At 40.7% G+C, this 19680-nt stretch overlaps 2 protein-coding genes across 2 annotated transcripts; one reads left to right on the top strand and one right to left on the bottom strand.

The window, feature by feature from the left end:
- The first annotated feature begins 5326 nt into the window (after window positions 1-5326).
- lsm8 (LSM8 homolog, U6 small nuclear RNA associated) lies at window positions 5327-7574 on the top strand. Its single transcript, XM_080518212.1, has 4 exons — window positions 5327-5496; window positions 6511-6551; window positions 6635-6762; window positions 7302-7574. The coding sequence occupies exons 1-4, from the start codon at window positions 5466-5468 to the stop codon at window positions 7390-7392; spliced, it is 291 nt and encodes a 96-aa protein (XP_080374338.1). The 5' UTR covers window positions 5327-5465; the 3' UTR covers window positions 7393-7574.
- A 239-nt stretch (window positions 7575-7813) lies between these two features.
- tymp (thymidine phosphorylase) lies at window positions 7814-10957 on the bottom strand (the record flags this gene model as incomplete). Its single annotated transcript, XM_080518556.1, has 9 exons — window positions 7814-7968; window positions 8436-8576; window positions 8670-8897; window positions 8992-9154; window positions 9666-9784; window positions 9867-9996; window positions 10101-10199; window positions 10356-10558; window positions 10840-10957. 9 exons carry the CDS (start codon window positions 10955-10957, stop codon window positions 7814-7816), a joined length of 1356 nt encoding a protein of 451 aa, XP_080374682.1.
- Between the last annotated feature and the right edge of the window lie 8723 nt (window positions 10958-19680).

Raw genomic sequence — 19680 nt, forward strand, 5'->3', positions numbered from 1 at the left:
CACCTTCTGGATGATCGCTGACCTTTGACCTCTACACGTTTGACCCCCGAACTGCTGAAGCAGCCTGAAAGCACACTGTTGGACCGGAGTAACTCCTCACCAGAACTAGGTCTGCACACTGGTACTTCTGGTATCACTGGAGCCAGATTCATTACCACTGATCCAGATCCAGATTCACAACTACTGTCTGATCGTTACTGGTCCTACAAGAACCAGAGCCATTGATTCGGGTTCTACTGAAGCAACAACCAATAGTCTTACTGGTCTATAAGCCTAGGACTGAGTCTTACTGGTCCTGCTGAATCTAGAGCCAATGGTCTCACTGCTCTAGGACCCATGGTTATTTGTTCTCAAAGTCTAGAACTGAGCCTCTGGTCCCACTGGAACTCTACCCACAACCTGGTCCAACCTCATCCAGGGTACATGGGGTAAGGTCTTGGTCTTAACAGAATCACTGCTTCTGGTTCCACAAAAGCCAGAACCAGTGGTCTTACCTGACTCAAGACACTGTTCTGGTTCATGGTCTCAGGTTTACACAGCCATGGGTCCTGATCCTACAGAGGCCACAGTCACTCTGGTCTCACTGGTCAATAGTGGCAGCAGGACCATGGCTGCCGTTTGTCCTGAAGCCAGAGCCACAACTAATGGCGTTAATGGTCCAAGGTGTGGTTCTTGTTCATGGTCTTAGTGGTCAGGGAACTATAGCTACAGATCCAGAGCCATGGAACGTTGTTCCTGGGATTCTGAAGCTTTGGTTCTTGGTCCTTTGTAGAATTATAACTGTGTTTTCTGGTCTGACAAGTCAAGAACCACAGCAGCACAAGACTGATGGGACTCGAGTCCAGAATCCAGAACCTGCTGATGGACAGAAAGCTTTGACAAGGGCGCTAGGGATGCTCCGATCAGGATTACCAGAATTTATGTCGTTACTGATTAGTTCCTCTGAAGTCTTCCTCTGGGTGTAGCTGGAGTCATTCCTTCAAAATGTGTGTCAGATCTGCTGCTATCGGCTTCAAAAGCTTGAAAAGTCCTAAAACAGCGAGGCGGTTTGAGCATTCAAAGGTGGAAACCAGGAAGAACCGACCTTCTGGAGGGTACAACCACTCCGAGCAAAACACCACTGATGGTAAGAAGAGCACAAAAATAGAAAAGTACTGATTGTGTGAAGAGTCTGACCATTGAAAAACTACTGACGGTACCAAGAGTCCAAATGTTTAAAAAAAACTACTGACGGTACCAAGAGTCCGAACAAACATAACTACTGATGATCAAACTATTCCAAAATGTCTCCTTTAACGTCACAGAGCAGATTTTAGGCTTTGTCATGACAAACTTGTTTTTAGCTGCTTGGTTTTAAGAGTTCTAGGAAAAAAGTTCCCAGCAAGTGAAGTGAAGGAAATTTTTGATGCGGATGTTGGGTTCAGATATGAGATCTCAGGTGGCACTTTTAGAGGAAAATTAAAGTGCATAGATGACAAGGTACAAGTAGATTAAGTTGAAGATTTCACTTTACCGAATGAAATCTTGGTGGCGAAGAGTTGAGGTACGGTTGAGTTTGACGAATGAAGGCAATGAGCCAAAAGCTCGCATCAATAAGTTAGAAACCAGATCATTTTACAGGACAATTAAACTCACAGATCTACTTGATAAGATCATTTAGATTGTAGAAACCCAAAGCTGCTGATGTGAGAGTCAACTGGGGATCATATCAGAAGATGAGGGAGAGTTAGAAAAAGGAAACACCTCCAGGAAACATCATGAATTATCGAATGCCTTGGACGTTTCAAAAATTTAATGATGCTCTAAATAGCTGATTTCCAACATTTCCCCTGCAGACCCCTGTCTGAAGTGTGACTCATTAAAGCCGAGTATTGGTAGAAAGAATCTTCAATTACTGGCCCCAAGGGGGTCCTGGATCCTGTGTTTGAGGCCGTTGATGTAAATAAGAGAAGTGATGCAGACGAAGAAGAACAGTTCAATTGTGAAATTTTAGCAAATACATATATGTACAAAAATGAAGATGAAGTCAAGAAAATATATTATTATTTCCATTATGCAATTTTCATGAGTAAGCACTAATGCCCCCCCCCCCCAGCAAAATGAAAGCACAAGCCAGTTTCCAGTAGATTATTTTATTTTCAACAGCATCCAAGTAGGAAATGTCCACTTGTGATCTCTGGCGCCCCCTATCGGGTTTATCTGACCTATTACACGGGTCAGACCCAAAGGAGAGAATTATAAACTGTAAAATAAATAGGTAATATATTTCCATCATCCAAAATAAGTATAGGTGCACCTTTTTTCTCTCCCCCCAGATATACGTTATTACCAGATATTTTTAACACAAGCTTTTACTTTCCGGTGATTTTTAGCCACGAGCGATCGGAGCATCCCTACTGATTCGGACGGTTCACTGTTAAGACTTTAGTTATTTTTGTGCCATGAATGAGCTGCAGACAGAGTAATAATAACCTAATGATGATGATGATGATGATGACGACACTGAGCAGTTCAATAAGAATCTTTTTCTACTGTTTACACCTGTCCGACTGGCCACACTGTGTACGTATGTGTGCGTGTCTGTTGTGTGTGTATGTGCGCGTGTGTGTATTAACGTGAGTGTGCATTAAAACACGAGGCCAGTTAAGCTCCTCCCACCTCAGATCTTGAGTCTTGGCTTTGCCCCCCCACCCCCACCCCCACCCCCCCCCTCCTGTCCCCACGACCAATCGGCAGCCAGGACACAATGAGGCACCTGGGCCCTGAGAGATTCAGCTGATTGGCTGGAACCAATCAGAGAGCAAACGTTTCCCCGACCGCCGGTCTGTGATTGGTTCTCCTCAACACACCCACACACAAAAGAACCAATCAACTCCCAGGAAGAAGCCAAGCATGACCCCTCCCCCTGACCTCCCCTGAACCCCCCCCCCGATCCCCGATCCCCGATCCCCGATCCCCTCCAGTAACAGTGATCTATTATGCTAATCGATCGGTGTGTTTTTTGATTGACTGTTGTCAGTTTTGTTTGTTTGTTTGTATGTTTGTTTCCACGATGACTGAACCTGATTATCTGTAAAATAGGTTTAAAAAAAAAAGAAAAAAAAGAAGAAGAATTACGTGGTTCAGTCCATCGCTGTTCACATTGAGAACCATCAGATCCCGAAAACATTCACGCCATGAACACGCAAACAAACGACGTTACACAAGGGAAAAAAAAAAAAAAAAAAAAGGTCCTGTCACAACGGGAAACTTGTGACGCGTGCGTGTGTGTATGTGTGCGTGTGGGTGTTTATTTTGGAGTGACGTCAACATCTTCCCGCTCTCACCTCAGTCTGAACTCACTATTGAAAACTGGGCAATCAGAACCCTCCCTCAGCTCCAGCAAAACCATTAAAAGCCCCTCGAAACAGCCCAATAGGATGAGCTCTTTGGATTCAGAGAGCTCTGATTGGCTGTGACCGCACGGCAGCTGCGATTGGCTTCTCCAATCGGTGGCGATCTTTGTGAAACTGTGAAGTTTAAGGGGTTTTAAGCACAAGTTTTGAAGAGCTTGGCTATCGCGCTAACACTTCGCCATCGTACTGTTGTTAGCACACAGTTAACTGAAGCACATAGCCAGGTTAGCACAGACCTTGCACAAGGCTAACACGGGGCTAACCTCTTGATAACGGAGTTTGCCGGTTGGCATGTGGCGAGCACAACTCTTCAACTTTCCACATTCTGTTTGCATAATGCTCGCATGTCAGAGTGCTAATACTTTAGCACTTGGGTAGAGTTCAGCATTCGCAAGATATTAGCATCGCTAGTATTTTAGGCCAAGGCAAACCGCTGGTAAATGAGCCACAAAGCTGAAGGGGGAGGGGCTTCGGGAGGGTTTGATGAAGCCACGCCCCCTCGCCTTGCTTCGGGGGCGGGACTTCAGAGGGTTTGATGAGTGAGATCTTAAGCCATACACACTGTGTTTGTGCGTGTGTCATAAATGTGCGTGCGTGTCTGTGTGTGCGTGTGTGTAACATTGCAGGGATTTGCACTCTAGTGATTCACCTCAACAACAACAACAAAATCCACCCACACACACACACACACACACACACACACATACACATCCACATACACACACACACACACACATTGCACTGCCATTTGAAATAGTGGGTCAGATTAGTTTCCATGTAGCTTCACCAACCAACCAAACTGTATTTTTCTTTAAAGGAACAGGGATGTTGTAAAGTATTTTTGTACAAATTTAATACTTTGGTAGCATGACGTTCCTGCTGTATGTCCTGTCGGGCTCCACTGCTCTCCTCCCACACCCCCCTTTGTATGGACGACTACTGAGCAACAATAAAGATGAAGACCTGCTGGGAGGCCTCGGCTCGGCGTGTTGTCTTCGCACAAACACTCGCACACCTTTGCTCTCAAAAGCATCACGCGACCTTCATCGTCATGGCAACAGTAGAATTAGTTAGCGCTGTCATGCTGTTTGATCAAGTTTGGGAAAACATCAACTTTGTGTTTTATTAATGAGGTAAATCTACGATTATTCAGTTTATTTTGATTCCATGAGATTCAGTAACAACAAAGATGACACAAGTTATCGATTTGTGGTAGATCAGTCGTTTCTCAATCAAAGGGTTGCTGGATTTATCCCCCCTCTCTAAAGTGTGACCACCCATGCCTTGCACGGCAGCTACCTCCGTTGCTGTGAATGCGTGTGTGAATCGATTGTTATTAACAGCATGAAGCATTAAAGAGTCTGTTTTCAATTATATTTCTTTGTATATGTACTACAACTACACGTGAGTGTATATATTAAAAATAAGATTGGAAAAAATAGGTCACTTCTGTTAAAAAAAAAAGATGAGGAACAAAAACTTTACACAAGATATTTTAATCAGTTACGTTCACTGGCTTTAAATAATTAAATAATACAATTCTTGCAAGGTTTTTATTAAATAAAACAACAGTGAAGAGAAAATAATACATTGAGTCATTTATAAACTCAAATTTAATACATTGATAATTAATACATACAAGGATTTAATTGCTGTAAATGCGATTTATTTTGATAAGACCTACGTCTTTCGGCCGCCATCTTTATTTTGGTCACAATGTTGCAAATTTATGGAAAACGATTAAAATACTTTTTATTGCTCCATTATTGGTTTAAACGTATTACTGAGAAAGCACATTGAAGCTCCTACACAGAGCCAAAATCTTAAGTAAATGTTCATGAAACTAAAATATTCCCATAATATAAATAATTTCACGCAGACATTTTCGTGACGTCACATCCGCCCTCAGTTTCGCTCTTCCGGCTGCTCGGTACTTCTTCGTGTGTGATTAGCTTCACCGGAATCCCTGCGGCTTCTTTTACCGATTCCCTCCGCTGAATCACCCGACCGGTGTGGACTTTTGCAGACTCCCTCCGTTGAACCGAGGAGCACCGAGCCCCGGGACGAAGCATGTCCACTGCGCTGGAGAGCTACATCAACCGTATCCTGCCGCCGCTATCCGGCTAACGTGCTAACGGACTCGTGTGAATGAATGGGATGTGCTAGTTAGCTTAGCTTAGCCACCAGTGATGTTTCAATGTTTTAATAATTTACATGGTTTTCGTTTTGAAATTGAAGTGCTTTTGAGTCGTGACAGTGGGAAAAAAACCTGAAAATCTTTATGTTTCGAAAACAAGCTTAAATCTGAAGCGACGTCATTAATTTACTAGATCTATTTAACCTTTTGAACATACTGGACTTAAATCACTTCAAAACTCAATAAGTCTTAATCACGTTTATTCAAACTTCAACACATAGTGCAATTATTCATTTAATTAAGTTTTAACCTCCATGCTTATATTCTAGCAACTATTCAGAAGGAATAATAAAACATCACAGACAAAAGGCACATTTGAATAATTTAAAATCTCCTTAGGCTTTAATATCCACATTAATGCTTTGGTTTTGTTTAGTTGTTTTTTTTTTTGAAGCGTAAGGAATACAAGATTCTTATTAATGTTGCGAAACCGCTATTTATTGTTTATTTTCTTTCAATATAATTTTCTAAAGCTCCATTTACAAATGTTTTAAAGTGAAAATGGAGAACTTCCGTGTCCGTTTACACAACAATGGTGCTCCAAGTTACTGAAAAAAAAAAAAAAGGCTTCCAGGCTGTAACTTTTTGAAAATGCTCAAGTTTCCAATGGAAATGAGAAAATACAACGTTTTGAAAACACTTGAGGAGAAACGTCCAGGAGTAAATGGACAATAACAACAACATTTTGCCTCCAGTGTTAAGACTCCCAGTCCAAATTCTCTTTATCCGCGTACTCGTCATTGTTAATGAGTGTTCTGTACTGTGTGTATGCAGATGTTTGGTTTCATTACAAAAAAAACAAAAACAAACAGCAACTGCGAACTACATCATTGTCAGCATCAGTGCCGTTTCAGTGGAGGCCACGCCCCCTCGCTCTGTCTCCGGGTTTGTGTGTTTTCTTTAACGGTGTCGCTGCAGGTACGGTGGCCATCGTCACCTCGGACGGGAGGATGATCGTGGTGCGTTCAAAGTCCTCGCCTACAGCTGGAATTTGGATGCGTTTCGTCACTCGCATTGTTTACGTGTTTGTTTGTTTGTTCAGGGCACTCTAAAGGGCTTTGATCAGACCATCAACCTGATCCTGGACGAGAGTCACGAGCGAGTGTTCAGCTCCAGTCAGGGGGTGGAGCAGGTGGTGCTCGGCCTCTATATCGTCCGAGGAGACAACGTGTAAGACTGTTTATTTAAAAAAACAAACTGTTTGTTTTCTTATTGACGCATCTCCTTTGTGACTCTCCTACTCTTTCACTTCCACTTTTCTTTGTTTGTTTTGTCGACCATCTTTGACTTGTGGTGTCGGGTTTATAGTTTGTTTTCAATTTTTTCTTCTCTTAGTCTCTGTTGACATTTCTTTTGTTCCATTGTTTGTTTTCCTGTTATTGACTGTCACTTGCTGTCTATTGTGTTTGTCGGACTCTGTCGTCTACTTTTATTTTGTTTGTTGTTTACCCTCTGTTTATTTTGTTCCACTGACTGTTGCTGGTTGACTTTGTTCTCTCTGTTAAATTTGTTTGTTGTTTACACTATTTGCTCTGTTGTTATCTACCCTGGTTGATAACTGGTGTTTATTTCCGTCGACTCTGTTTCTTGTTGACTGTTAAATGATTATTTTGTGGGTGGTTTATTTTAAGTTGTATTTTGTTCTATTGTTTACCCTGTTTGTTGCCTGTGTGCCATTTTGTTTATTTTTGCTCTTGTTATTTACTCAGCGCTGTGATCGGGGAGATCGATGAGGAAACAGACTCCACCCTGGATTTAGGAAACATCCGAGCTGAACCACTCAACTCCGTCGTCCACTGACCTCCGATCTCTGGATACTACCCCCCCTCCCCCCCCGTCTCCATGGCAACAGCAGTATGGCTGAGTGATGTTTTACTTAAGGTGTGAGTCATTGTTGATCCATGAAGCTCCGACAGTCCTGCTGTGTTTCTGTTCTTTGTATTTTTATAAATAAAGTTATACACGTTTAAACTTCTTTTTAACGATTTGTCTTTTTGTCAACAAAACTGTTTAATAAAGTTTTTTTGTGTACTCAGATCTTCTGACTGGTTTATTTATGTGTGTGTGTAACACCAAGAGTTGGAACACAAAATTGTGTGTATTAAAACATTTTATTCGCGTTTAAAACGTGGAATCTGAGGTTAGTCTGATTAAAAATGAACAAAATCTTTCAGAGCTTCAACTCTTTGAGTCTTGAGGGTGAAACTGATCTGTGAGCAGTTCATGTGAAGCTGACGTTCCCCAGCAGCTCTCGGACCAGTGGGAGTCTCTCCTCCGTCTGGGCGGCGGGTCGTTGTGTCAAAGCGCTCTGCAGGCGACTCGTCTGGTCTGGAGTCGGAGCCGGAGAGTCGTGGTGCAGCCGCAACCACGGGGCGCCTGGAAGTACAGGAGGGGGAGGAGGTCCCTGAACTCACCAAGCTGCACTTGTATGTTTGATCCATTGATACTTTGTCAAGCCCCACGGGATCATCACAATGACACATCATCATCATCATCATCACCACCACCTGTGTGCATTTTGGGCCTTTTCTCCTGATTTAAAAAAAAAATGAAGCATCTGTCCCTAAAGATTTACTATTTTAATATATCTTCTCAATTAACTATTCTGTTTTATAGATATATATACACACCACTTTCATCATCCCCTTTGTTATCCTCAATATTATCAACATCATAACTTTTATCCTCATCTTCATCATGATCCCAGTTGTCATAATCGCCATTATCTCCTTCATCCTCAAAATCATCACCATCTTCATTATCATCTTCATCGTGACCGTCATCATCACTGCCTTTGTCGTCATCCCCATTACGACCATTGTCATCCCCACCATCGCCGTCACCTTTTTTGACTCTCTGTCCAACCTCCACCAGAAGCTCCGCCCCCACGCTGTGATTGACAGGCTGTCCGGCCCGCGACCGTCCTGCTCCCAGTTGATGAAGAACTTCGGCTAAACTCAACCCGTCGATGTCCTCGATGAATCCTGCAGAACAGCAGGGAAAAAAAACCCACACAAAAAAGACGTTTTAAAACTTCAGTTTGTCCTTGAATGTGTCTCAGTATTTGATCTTCTTACCGTCTTCAGGAGCCTCCAGTTCCAGCTGGTGCCGAGATTTTCTCAGGACAGTGAAGTAATCTGTGTGGGCGGAGCAAAGGCTCCGAGCCGTCTCACTGGCCACGCCCTGAGCCTCCATCATGGCCTGGAACTTAGACAGGGCAGCTCCACCAATCACAGCGTCGCGAATCTTCTTCTCTCCCTCTGATACGTCAGAAGCCAAACCAGTCATCGTCAGCAGCATACCTCCTACACACACAACATGAACAAGTTGTAATCATCCCTTTTATTTCACTTTGATCTTCTCTTGGAAGTTTCGACTTTTGACGTTTGAAGTCGTCACCCAGAGTGTTGACCAGCTCCATCAGGTCGGAGGGTCCCTTCCCTTTCAGGGTCTCCAGAGACTCGATCACCTCCAGGCTGTTTCCCACACGTCGACCAATCACAGAGTCCATACAGCTGAGGACGGCTCCCGTCTGGATCCCCAGCCCGTTACCGGTTTCCACCTGGAAGGAACGGAGGAAGGAAAACTTTATCGGGGCCTAGCTCCAGGGATATTGGAAATTCTTTCCTCTTCCCAGAAACACTGGACACGATGGAGTTCACGTCAAAGAAAAGTTCCACCTTGGGAGCCGCTTTGAAAAAGTTGCAGTGGCTTTGAGACCCAAAATGCCACGGTTTCACTCGTTGTCACTGTGAGTCTTCAAAAAGATGTACTTTTGGAAATTTTTGCTGTAGATATTCTGCATGTGTGAATAGATCCACAACAATGGAGAATTCATAGAGCTTGTGCTGCTCACTGCAATTTGCCAAATGTGTACATTTACCAACTTTTACCAACATTTACTAAACCATCTGCATACAAGGAAATCTTTTGACTGGATCTATACAATGAAGACAAGGAAATAATGGACAGCACCACCTAGTGTCCTGGCAAACAGTCTTCACTGTTTCTATGTGTCTTCATCAAAAGTTTGTGCCTGAATGCAGCAGTAAATTAAGGTGTTTCGCGCTTACTAGCATCGTTGCTAACTCTTTAGCGCTCTCCAGGTCTTTGTAGAGAGCCGCTTGTCCAAACTTCACGTCCAGAACCAGAGCCGACAACGACTCCGCCCCTTTCTTTGAGATGATGGAACCTAGAAAACAGAACGCTGTAAACCCTGTGCGTGTGTGTGTGTGTGTGTGCGTGTGTGTGTGTGTGTGTGTGTGTGTTGGCACCAGTGATGAGCGGTAAGCTATCCACAGTGCTGGTGGCGTCCCGCAGGGCGTACAGGACCCGGTCAGCAGGGACCAGCAACTCCGTCTGACCCACAATGCAACAGCCCACCGAGGTCAGGATGTCGCGGATCTAACAGCCGAGAAATTCCCGCGTCAGGCTCCGCCCACGTGTCACAGTTTCAAACCTTTGCCACGCGAGCTGGATGTCACTGGCTGTAAGAAGAGGTGAAGCACCTGGGCAGCTGATTGGTTGACGCTGAAGCCTGGGATCGATTCCAGTTTGTCCAGAGTTCCTCCGGTGTGAGCTAAGCCCCGCCCACTGATCATCGGTACCTGGCAGACACAACTCGGGTCACGACAGCATGCAACAGGAAATCTCAAGCAGCAAGGCGTTCAGTTGTCTAACTGATCGAACTGATTGATTTACGCTAGAGGATTCCGGCAAGCGTCTGTGATCCAGTGTGATGTCATAGGTGGGCGTGTGCCTACCTTACAGCCGCAGGCGGCGAGCGCCGGCGCCAGCACCAGGCTGACCTTATCTCCCACGCCCCCCGTGGAGTGCTTGTCCACCACCAGACCGCTCCACTCCTTTGGCCACGACAGCACCTCGCCCGAAGTCATCATCTCCCTGGTCAGGGTCTGGGTCTCCACGGCAACCATCCCCTTCAGCCAAATGGCCATCAGCATGGCGCCTGAACACAGAGACGGGCGTCCGGGGCGAAAATGTTCCCGCCTTCAATTTTGGTTTTGGTTTGATTTCACGCCGCACGGTTAGCGACTGTTTTCTATCAAAACTGCAATTAGGTGTCTTTCCTGTACCGCTCGCCACACGGCCATGTTCCACCCCTCCACATCACAAAATTCGCTCTCTCTCTCTCTCTCCTGTAGTCTGTGATTTCGTGTTATTGGGTCTGTATGAATGAAAACACATTGACTTGAAGGGGATCTGAAGTGCGACTGGAGTGGTTCGTACCGATCTGAGAATCCTGGAGGCCTCCAGTGGCGACGGCCCGAACGAACGCCACAATCTCCTCATCGCTCAGAACCTTGCCGTCTCTCTTCTTTCTGATCAGATCCGGGATGGAAAACATGTCGGCCTGAATGGGAGAAATACAAAAAAAAAAAAAAAAAACCCAAGTCACACTTGTTTAATAATGAAAATCCAAGTAGACAAGCGTCAATAGTGATCAATCTTTATATGTAATCTTTTCACTTTTGACCACATTTTGTTGGGTTTAAGGCATTTCCCCTCTGGGAATTAGCATTGCAAGCTTTACAGAGAGTGGACCGGCTTTCACATCACGTCTCCTCCGGCTTCTCGTTTAACACAACACACGTCCGCGAGCATCGTCGCCATCGTTAATACATGGACGGAGTGAATAATGTTAAAATAGAGATATCACTGGAAACCCCCATACCTTCATCAGGATGCTCTGCTTCTTTCTCCCTTCTCCAGTTTCACTTTTGCTTTCTTTGTGACATCGGTCACATGACCCCCCCCCCCCCCCCCCCCCCCCCCCCCCACCCCCCTACTTTGTACTTTACTTTCGGACTCAACAAACAGGAGAATGGCTGGATGCTCCAACAACCCACAATGCACTGCTCCGGCCCACCACAAATAATGTTGTGGTCACAATATTGAACTGAAGTTTATTTAAAGAAACAAAACTCAAATGTACGAGTATGTCCAGTCCTGTAAATGCATCATCTGGTGCATCAGACACAACAAAAGCTGCTAATCTTGGAATTGATTCACTAAAAAAAAAAAAAAAAAACGACAAACTGACCCCAGAACGGCGGAGAAAACCCGCGATCTGAGTTTTTTAATGTGTCCCACAAACGAGGTTTCGCTTTAGTTTGGTTCCTCTCGTACTCACTCAGAGCAGCTCGGACCCTCGTCTGGCGTCGGTGGCACTTTGACCACGGCGGCCTCACATCCTCGGCGGGGCCTCAGACCGACCGCGGCCGTCCACCAATGGGAGCGCAAAGGGGCGACGCGTCGGGCCAATCGGGCGGCGGCAGCGGTTCACTCATCCACTCATCAAGAAGCGTTGTGTGTTTACCAGCTCAGAGGAGGTGAAGTTCACGTGCGGTCACTGGAGTGTTTGTCTTTATCTGTCTGCAGGTCCACACTCCACAGAGGTCACGCAGGGCGCCGCCGACTCGGAACGCGCCGCCGACTCGCAACGCGCCTCCATCAAACTCAGCCAACGAGGCCAAAATCCAACCAAACCACCAGGAAATACATCTTTTTTTCTACACCTACTGAAGGATTGGAGGAAAATCCGCCATCAGGCCTCATGGGAATCAAATAAATGTGTCTTTTTTTTTTTTTATTAAATTTTTTCAGGATTTACCACTAGAAAAAAAACTAAACTACTCAAAACGCATAAAAAATGCGTTCGTAAATCATCAGCATCACAGCAATTTTTTTCCTGGGGGTTTTTAACCAAATTTTGTTGTAAATGTTCCAAAATGTAAATGAGGCATTATTCAAATACTTAAATTTAAACTTCTGTATTTTTCACTGAATTTGTCTCTGATCATGATTCAAATTTTAAATCCACTCTTTTAAATTGAGATAATTGACCAGAAAAGTAAACGAATCTGCTGCTGATCGAAGCCAGAAGGTTCAGTTTGAATGAAACTTGTCACTCATTAACTCCACGTGAATCCACACAGGTCAGAGGTCTTGACGACCCACGTGCCCAAAGCTCTTATTGTGAAAGAAGTAGACGGGAGAAAGCGAGGATCTTTAACTTTGTAATAAATGAGCGTTTATTATAAAGGTTACAATCTGTAGTTACAGAGCTCATCAGTTGTCATCGTGTGCTCGTCAGTTCCTAGAAAAGGGAAGAAAAAAACTACAAGAACACGCACGCCACTCAGTCCAGAAACTACACACATACTGTAAAAAGAGGAAGCTAGAGAGGAGGAGGATGAGGAGGAGGAGGAGGAGGAAGGGTTACCATCAAACCATAAAACTAGAACCAGGTGAGTATCGGGAGGTTTGACACAGGTGAGGAGTCAGGACTTTTTCAGCCAATCAGCAGGAAGCTGAGGATTCATCAGAGACCCGGTGGCGGCCATTTTGGCTCGACGTTCAGTCAGTTTCCAGAATCGAACTCATTCTTTCATTACATTAAAGAAATGAAGCAGTTTTGTCTCCGGCGGTCGGTCATTCATAACAATGTAAAACTTTTCTCGGCAGGATTTCTTTTTTTTTTTTTTTTTAATGTAGCATAAGCTAATTAGCTACATCATCACATGGAGAAGAAACTTCCATTTTATATTAATTCAAGTATGTGTCTCTGTGTATATTGAGCTAAATAGCCAACCACAGTCAAATTAACTTGCAACACCAATTTGTTCCACTAGGGGGTACAGTGAGTCACTTTGGAATTAAAGAAGTTTTAATCAAAAGTGACTCAAATCTTTCACCAAGAGCAGCAAAATGGCAAGTACAGCTTGTCACACACTTTTATCTAAAATATTAATTCTCAAATGACTTAAAAAATCGGAAGCTACCGCAGGTAGCGTCAGCCTGGTTAACCTTGTAATTCCACATTGTACCAGCAGGTGGTGCAGTGAGTCTCTCTAAAACCGAGGAGCTGGAGACTAAAAGGCGTCACTTCGATTAAATCTATTTACAAAAAATAAAAACAAAAAACATTAAATATTAAAAATCCGAGTCAATAATTCAGAAACAGACACAAACAGAATCAGACAATCATTGGGATCGTCTGAACGCCACTGGTCTCTGATGAGGTTTTTTTTTTCTGTTTTCTGATTGGCTGAGCAGTCCGATGGTGGGCGTATCGGAGGGATCCCAGCAGGCGACCTGAGGTCCGAAGTTTTCCAACTACATCCAGCCTGATTTGTGCGCCTCGCCCTGCGGAGACTCTGTACAGTAGACTACAGTCCGTCCTAATATATACTATACAGATATACACGATATAGAAATATAGATCTGAGGGCCGTGGCGTTCACAGACGGTAAACGGACACACTGCAGGAAAGTTTCTCCAACATCTTGGTCAGAAAAAGTCATGACAAAAGTTTACAAAACTTTTTTTGGGCGAGTGGCTGCTTTCTGAGTTTCTTAAGCGTCTCCTTCAAAATCAAAGCTGAATTAATCATTTCAAGAGGAACCATCAAGGTAAAGATTTAGAAGGTTAGCTTACTTAAACATTACAGTTTTAGTTCTTATATAATTTGTGCAATAAGGGCAACTATGACTTTGTATTTTAACAAATCTAACCAAGAAAAATTTTATTTGCATTTTTTTTTAAGGATAAAAACAAAGTAAATACATAGCAACATAAAAAAAAAAACAATGACTTTTGTAATTAATGTCAAAAAAAATAATGGTACAAGTTTGTCTTGTTCTAAAACATTGTATAATTTTGCTGCAATCTTTCGAGCAGGAGCTAATTTTGGTTTATTTAAGTATAGAAAAAAAACTTAATGGTGGAAAAAAGAATTTTCTTTAAATTTGATGGCAGAAAAGTAAAATGTTATATAAATATAAATCTGTTTTTTTTATTATGTTAAATTCTTTGAGATGATAGACTAAGTTTTGAATTTTTTATTTATAAGAAATTTCAAGATCAAATTGGTTGGAATAAGCAAATATTTTTACAATTTAAAAAAACCAAATATCTATTGTGGAAAAGTTGGAGTGGTGCGCTTAAATAATAATTTAACCTGGGAATGAAGTAAAAATATTGTGGAAAAGTGTTAAGAAAAGTTGTGATCTTGTAATTTAAATAAAGAAATACGTACGCAAAATACATTGATTGAAAAAAAACAATAACAAAAAAAGCCACTTAGAGTTAAAAAAAAAATCAAAAATATTTTAAAAGTCATGTTCAACTATTTTATTATCCCTTTAAAAATGTCATATATTTCGAATTTTGCTTGAAATTCTCAAAGCTTTAAAAAAAAAAAAAGGTTTCTGGAGCAAAGTTTGAATTGTTGTGAATGAACAAAACATTTCAGGCCACATTCATGTATAAACTGAATTTCAATTACCATTATTCAAATCTACGCATCTCAATCTGAAAAAAAAAAAAGATGTAACTATAAATTAGCTATAGAAACAGTTTGATAGGATAATTCCAGTTACATAGTTTTAAAATGCAGAGATTTTCCAGATGATTATATATTATTCTATGGAAGTTTCCACGAAAAAGAAACTTGTAAAGTTATAACTCAATTAAATTTTTATGAAACCTGGACTTTCAGTGCAGCTGTTTGCCGTCTATGAACAACACATGTGAATAAAGACTTCATATCAAAATATGACGGTATAAATGTTTGCGTCTACTTTACTATAAATATGTTACACTATAGCTACATAATTCTAACATAATATATATTAAACAGAGCCAATAGTCTACCGCAGTGTGCTGTACACAGACTTTACATCTGGCCATCAGATTATCAACTTTTTACTTAAAACTTTGGAAATCGCGTTCGCGGCTCTGCAAAAGTTGCGTAAAACCGTTGTCATGGAAACAGGCACTGAAGCGTTGATTGTGCTTTGGAGGGAAGTGGTGGGGGTGGGGTAGGGTGGGGGGCGCGGGGTCAAAAAAGGGGAGTTTTCAAAAACGACACTGAGAAAAGTCGCAGGAGCAAACTTTGTAAATGTCGTTAGTGTGGAATTCTTATCCCGATTATTTTATCTTCTGAAAAAAATCTGTTAAATTAAAATCTGATTGAACTGTCTCCAAGTGTGTCATGCTGAAATGTAGATTGGGTTTATTTTAGATTGTTTTTTTCCCCCCAGCAATTAAGTTAAAACCTTTAAAACAAACAAACACATTTTTGCCACCAAAAACTTCAGGATAATAGTTGAAATAGGCATATATATATACTTTTTATTAATTTATATTACTTAATATGTTACAATTAAGGTAAATATTTGAGGAATGCAACTATAGTTAGTATTAGATTTATTTAAGAATGAATTCAACTCAAAAGATAAAAAATATATTTTTTTCCTGCTAATAATGAAAATAAAAGGGTGAAGAAATATATTTTTTGATGCTATTTTCTTAATCTTAAAATCTTTGAAGAACCTTGACAGAAATTGGAGATTTTTGATGCTTTGACAAGTATTTTTTGATCCTGGAAACTTCTCAAACTTTTGTATTTTCATACTTGAGTGAAAAATAAAGTCTCATTTTAGGAGTTATTATCATCAATACAACTTCCAGTTATTAAAGTGCATCAAAACACTAAAAACTGTAGAATTACAAAGTATTTTGCAGGGCTGATTTATATTTTCTGCTTCAGTACATTGAGTAAATTGATAAAACTGAGTCATATAAGTAAAAACCTGTGTTAGCATTAGCATCAATTAGCATCAAATCATTTGCTAATAAATTATAACAAGGTCATAATTTTCGTTTCAAATTCCTTACATCAAATAAGTATTCATAACCCTACATTATACCCTGTTGGAATTCATATTCATGTATATAGTTTTGGCATCTAAACGGTAAGTTGTCCTGTAAACGTGCGCTACTCATTCACCGAGCCACAGATTTTCCCGCTCATTTTCCTAAGTTTTAATTTGACTCAACTATGAATCTGGTTTAAAGTGAAAAAGTGCTATTGAAGAACGGTCGAAAACTTGTTTCTGGACCAAGAAGATCATAGTTCGTGTTAAATTTAATGTTTTGAACGTGAGCAATATTTTCTGACCAGCCTCAGTTCAAAGGTACATTATGTAAGATTTTAGCAAATTCCACCTTTGTCCACTGGGGCGGCGGTGTTGAGTCTGCATGAAGAGCTTTGGCAGATAGTTTTTTGTTTTCTCTTTCGTTCATGAGTTTCAGTGTCAACTTCTCATATATTTTGTCACCATTTCAACAAGAAACTTAAACATTCAGTTTAACTTTAATAATAATAATAATAATAATAATAATAATAATAATAGTAATAATAATAAAAACTAAACTGTATCCAGAATTGTTGTATCCTTAGCAAACCATCTATGCTAATCTGATAATTTTTCTATTTTTTGGTGGATGTTAAATAAAACATTCTTCTATTTCTATTTCAAAACACAATAAAATTTCTTTTAGAGTTGTTTAGCGACAAAAGTAGAAATAATGTAAAAAAAAAAAAATTACATCTTGTACCTTTAACTTCTGAAGTGTTGTTTGATTCCTGTTTGAAGCTGGAAGATGTGAAACACATTTCAGACAAAAACCAGCGTTTACACTCGTTAAGGACTGAAATGCATGCTGGGAAAATGTCTGCATGCACCAATATTTATTGGACTTAAAGGAACCACTTGAACGTGTCGATAAAATTACAGTGAGAAGTTCAGTAAAGTGCCATGAAACATCTTTAAAAGCTTCTAATGTGTCTGCTAATTAAAAGAATTCAAGATCTGTCTGTTTTTCTTTATTTTTAAACAAATATATATTTTTTGTATTTGGTTTGTAAATTTGGTTGTAAATGGTTTTGTTTGATAAATCAGATTTTTAAAGCCTTGAAGGATTTTTTTATTTTTTTTCAAAGAGGCCAACATGGAAACCAAATCATCAGAATCAGTAGAATCTTGTTTTTTGGATTCTGATCCAGTATAGAAGCATTTTCTGGTTCTGGAGGATTTTTTTTTCCACAGTTTTGCCGCAGATAATTACTTCAGTTTGGACCTTTGAACCTCAAAACTGGTTTTTGATGGTTTTGGACAAGGCATGTAAAGGTTCCGGATCTGATCTCAGACAGGTTCAGTTTTAGAGATGAGTTGTTTTTGACTGGTCTGAAAATACTTTTTGGTTGAGATTTAGACATTTTGGGTGTGAAGCTGGTTTAAGACTGGCGGTTGGACTGGGTCTGCACTAGTTTCAGATTGATCCTTCATATCCTAATCTCTTCTTCAAACTGTGAAAATGGATCAGATTCTGGACCAGATCTGATTCTGGTTTGGTTCCTGGAGCAGATTCTAAAAGAAAATAAAGAAGTAGTTGGACCGACTTAATTGAATTGCTGCAATCGTTAACATCAAAATGGATCTGGTTCTTTGAACTTAATATAATTCATTAACTTAAGTTCAATGAACTTCATTTATTGTTACAAAGTGAAGAAAATCCACTTAGCTGGTCCAACTGTGATCTTTACTGAGTGTCGATCAGGTTCTGGATCAATCTGGGTCAGATCTAGATCTAGAACCAGAATCTGGTTCCAGAAACGGCTTCTGGATCAGACTTGGATCCGATTCTAGATTAGAGCATGGATCATTAATTATTTTAACGACTTTTGTGAGAGAGACAATGTAGCCACGTGTGCTAGCTTAGCGTTAGCCTCTTGCTGCTAATACTCAGGCTTCAGAAATAGTGATCGGAACTGCGATTGTTTCTTAGAACCGGGGTGACGCAGGCTGACTCCAGTGGGGTTTCTTACTTCTTGACACTCAGATTTAAAGTTTTTGTTGTTTTTTTTTTAATGGTCTGGAGGAAACTCCACGTATGGCGAGGAATAAAATCCCCATTATGGCAGAGAGGAAGCTCCACATATGGCCTGTTCCTGGTGCTGCAAACGCGTTTGGTCGGGTTGAACCGGGCTCATCACCCAGTTCCAGGTACGACAGGGGAGGAAGATATATGTATATTTATATAGAAGCATATATATATATATATATATATAGATGTGTGTGTGTGTGTATGATAGGAGGGGTGGGGGGTAAATTGTCTGTACAGATGGCTTTAAACAGATAGCACCATGTACAGTAAGCCCTCGAGAAGCAGGTTAGAAACCAGAGAGGTTTACAGTTGGAGCTCTGCAGCAGCTCTCCCTGAAACACAGCACGACGTCACTGACAAATCATCATGAATTTCACCTCCAAACACACCGGAAATTCAACTCATTGTCAAATCATTTAAAAAAAAACAAAACCAAAAACCAAACAACTCTTTTTCCAGACATTTACGAACTCTGTAAGTCATCACCACCACGTTATTATTATCATTATTATTATTACTCGTTATTAATAAACTCTAAATGATCGGCAGGTTAAGATTAGAAACTCAAAGAGTTAACACAAATTGTGATATTTGGAGGAAAAGAAAAAAAAAAGTCACCAGAAAGGAGAGAAAGTTCCTCGGCTGGAATGTTCTGGATGTCGTTGAGGCTCGCCGGAGGTCGCTGGGCATCCCCCCTCCGCTGGCCGGAGTCCGGCTGACACTGGTCAGCAGGAATCGAACCGCTTTACGGGGATCGTGTAGAGGTCGCGGCAAGGAAAACATGAGGAGGAATCTCCTCTTAGTCTGCTAATTTAAAGTCTAAAATCAATTGAGATTAAATACAAAATGATGGAGGTAAGACTAAATGAATAATGCATGGAAAAAGGTAAAAAAAAAAAGACATTAGAAAGAGGTTAAATTACAAGTGATTAAAGGTGAAATGTTGCAAATGTCAATAAAAAATGTTAAATCTTTTTTTTTTTTTTACTTCAAATGTTAATATGAAACGTTAAACAAGTTGCTTCACAATTAAATGTTGGGGGAGAGAGAAAGATTGTTAGAAATACAGTAAGAATGTCGTAGATATAAAACTCATAAAGAAACATGAAAAGACAAAAATAATGATAAAAAAAAACTACAGCACAAATAAAAAACGTTGGAAGAAAAAAAAAAAGAAACATTGCCAAAAACAGATTACAAATAATTATTGATTTTGAAAAACCCAAATAATTTGTCAAAAATTTTAAACTAAGGTCAAGCAATTAAACATGTGATGATTCAAATTAAAATGTGAAAAATGAAAATAAAATATTGTAAATTTTTCTCAGAATGTAA

The sequence above is a fragment of the Blennius ocellaris genome, assembly GCF_963422515.1.
Source record: "Blennius ocellaris genome assembly, chromosome: 22".
Classification (NCBI taxonomy): Eukaryota; Metazoa; Chordata; class Actinopteri; order Blenniiformes; family Blenniidae; genus Blennius; species Blennius ocellaris.

Bases quoted from the DNA above. Each gene is read 5' to 3' on its own strand.
- lsm8 (XM_080518212.1), top strand. From the start codon at position 5,466: ATGTCCACTGCGCTGGAGAGCTACATCAACC. The intron at 5,497-6,510 runs GTATCCTGCCGC...GTGTCGCTGCAG, and splicing joins GCTGGAGAGCTACATCAACC to GTACGGTGGCCATCGTCACC. The intron at 6,552-6,634 runs GTGCGTTCAAAG...TTGTTTGTTCAG, and splicing joins CGGACGGGAGGATGATCGTG to GGCACTCTAAAGGGCTTTGA.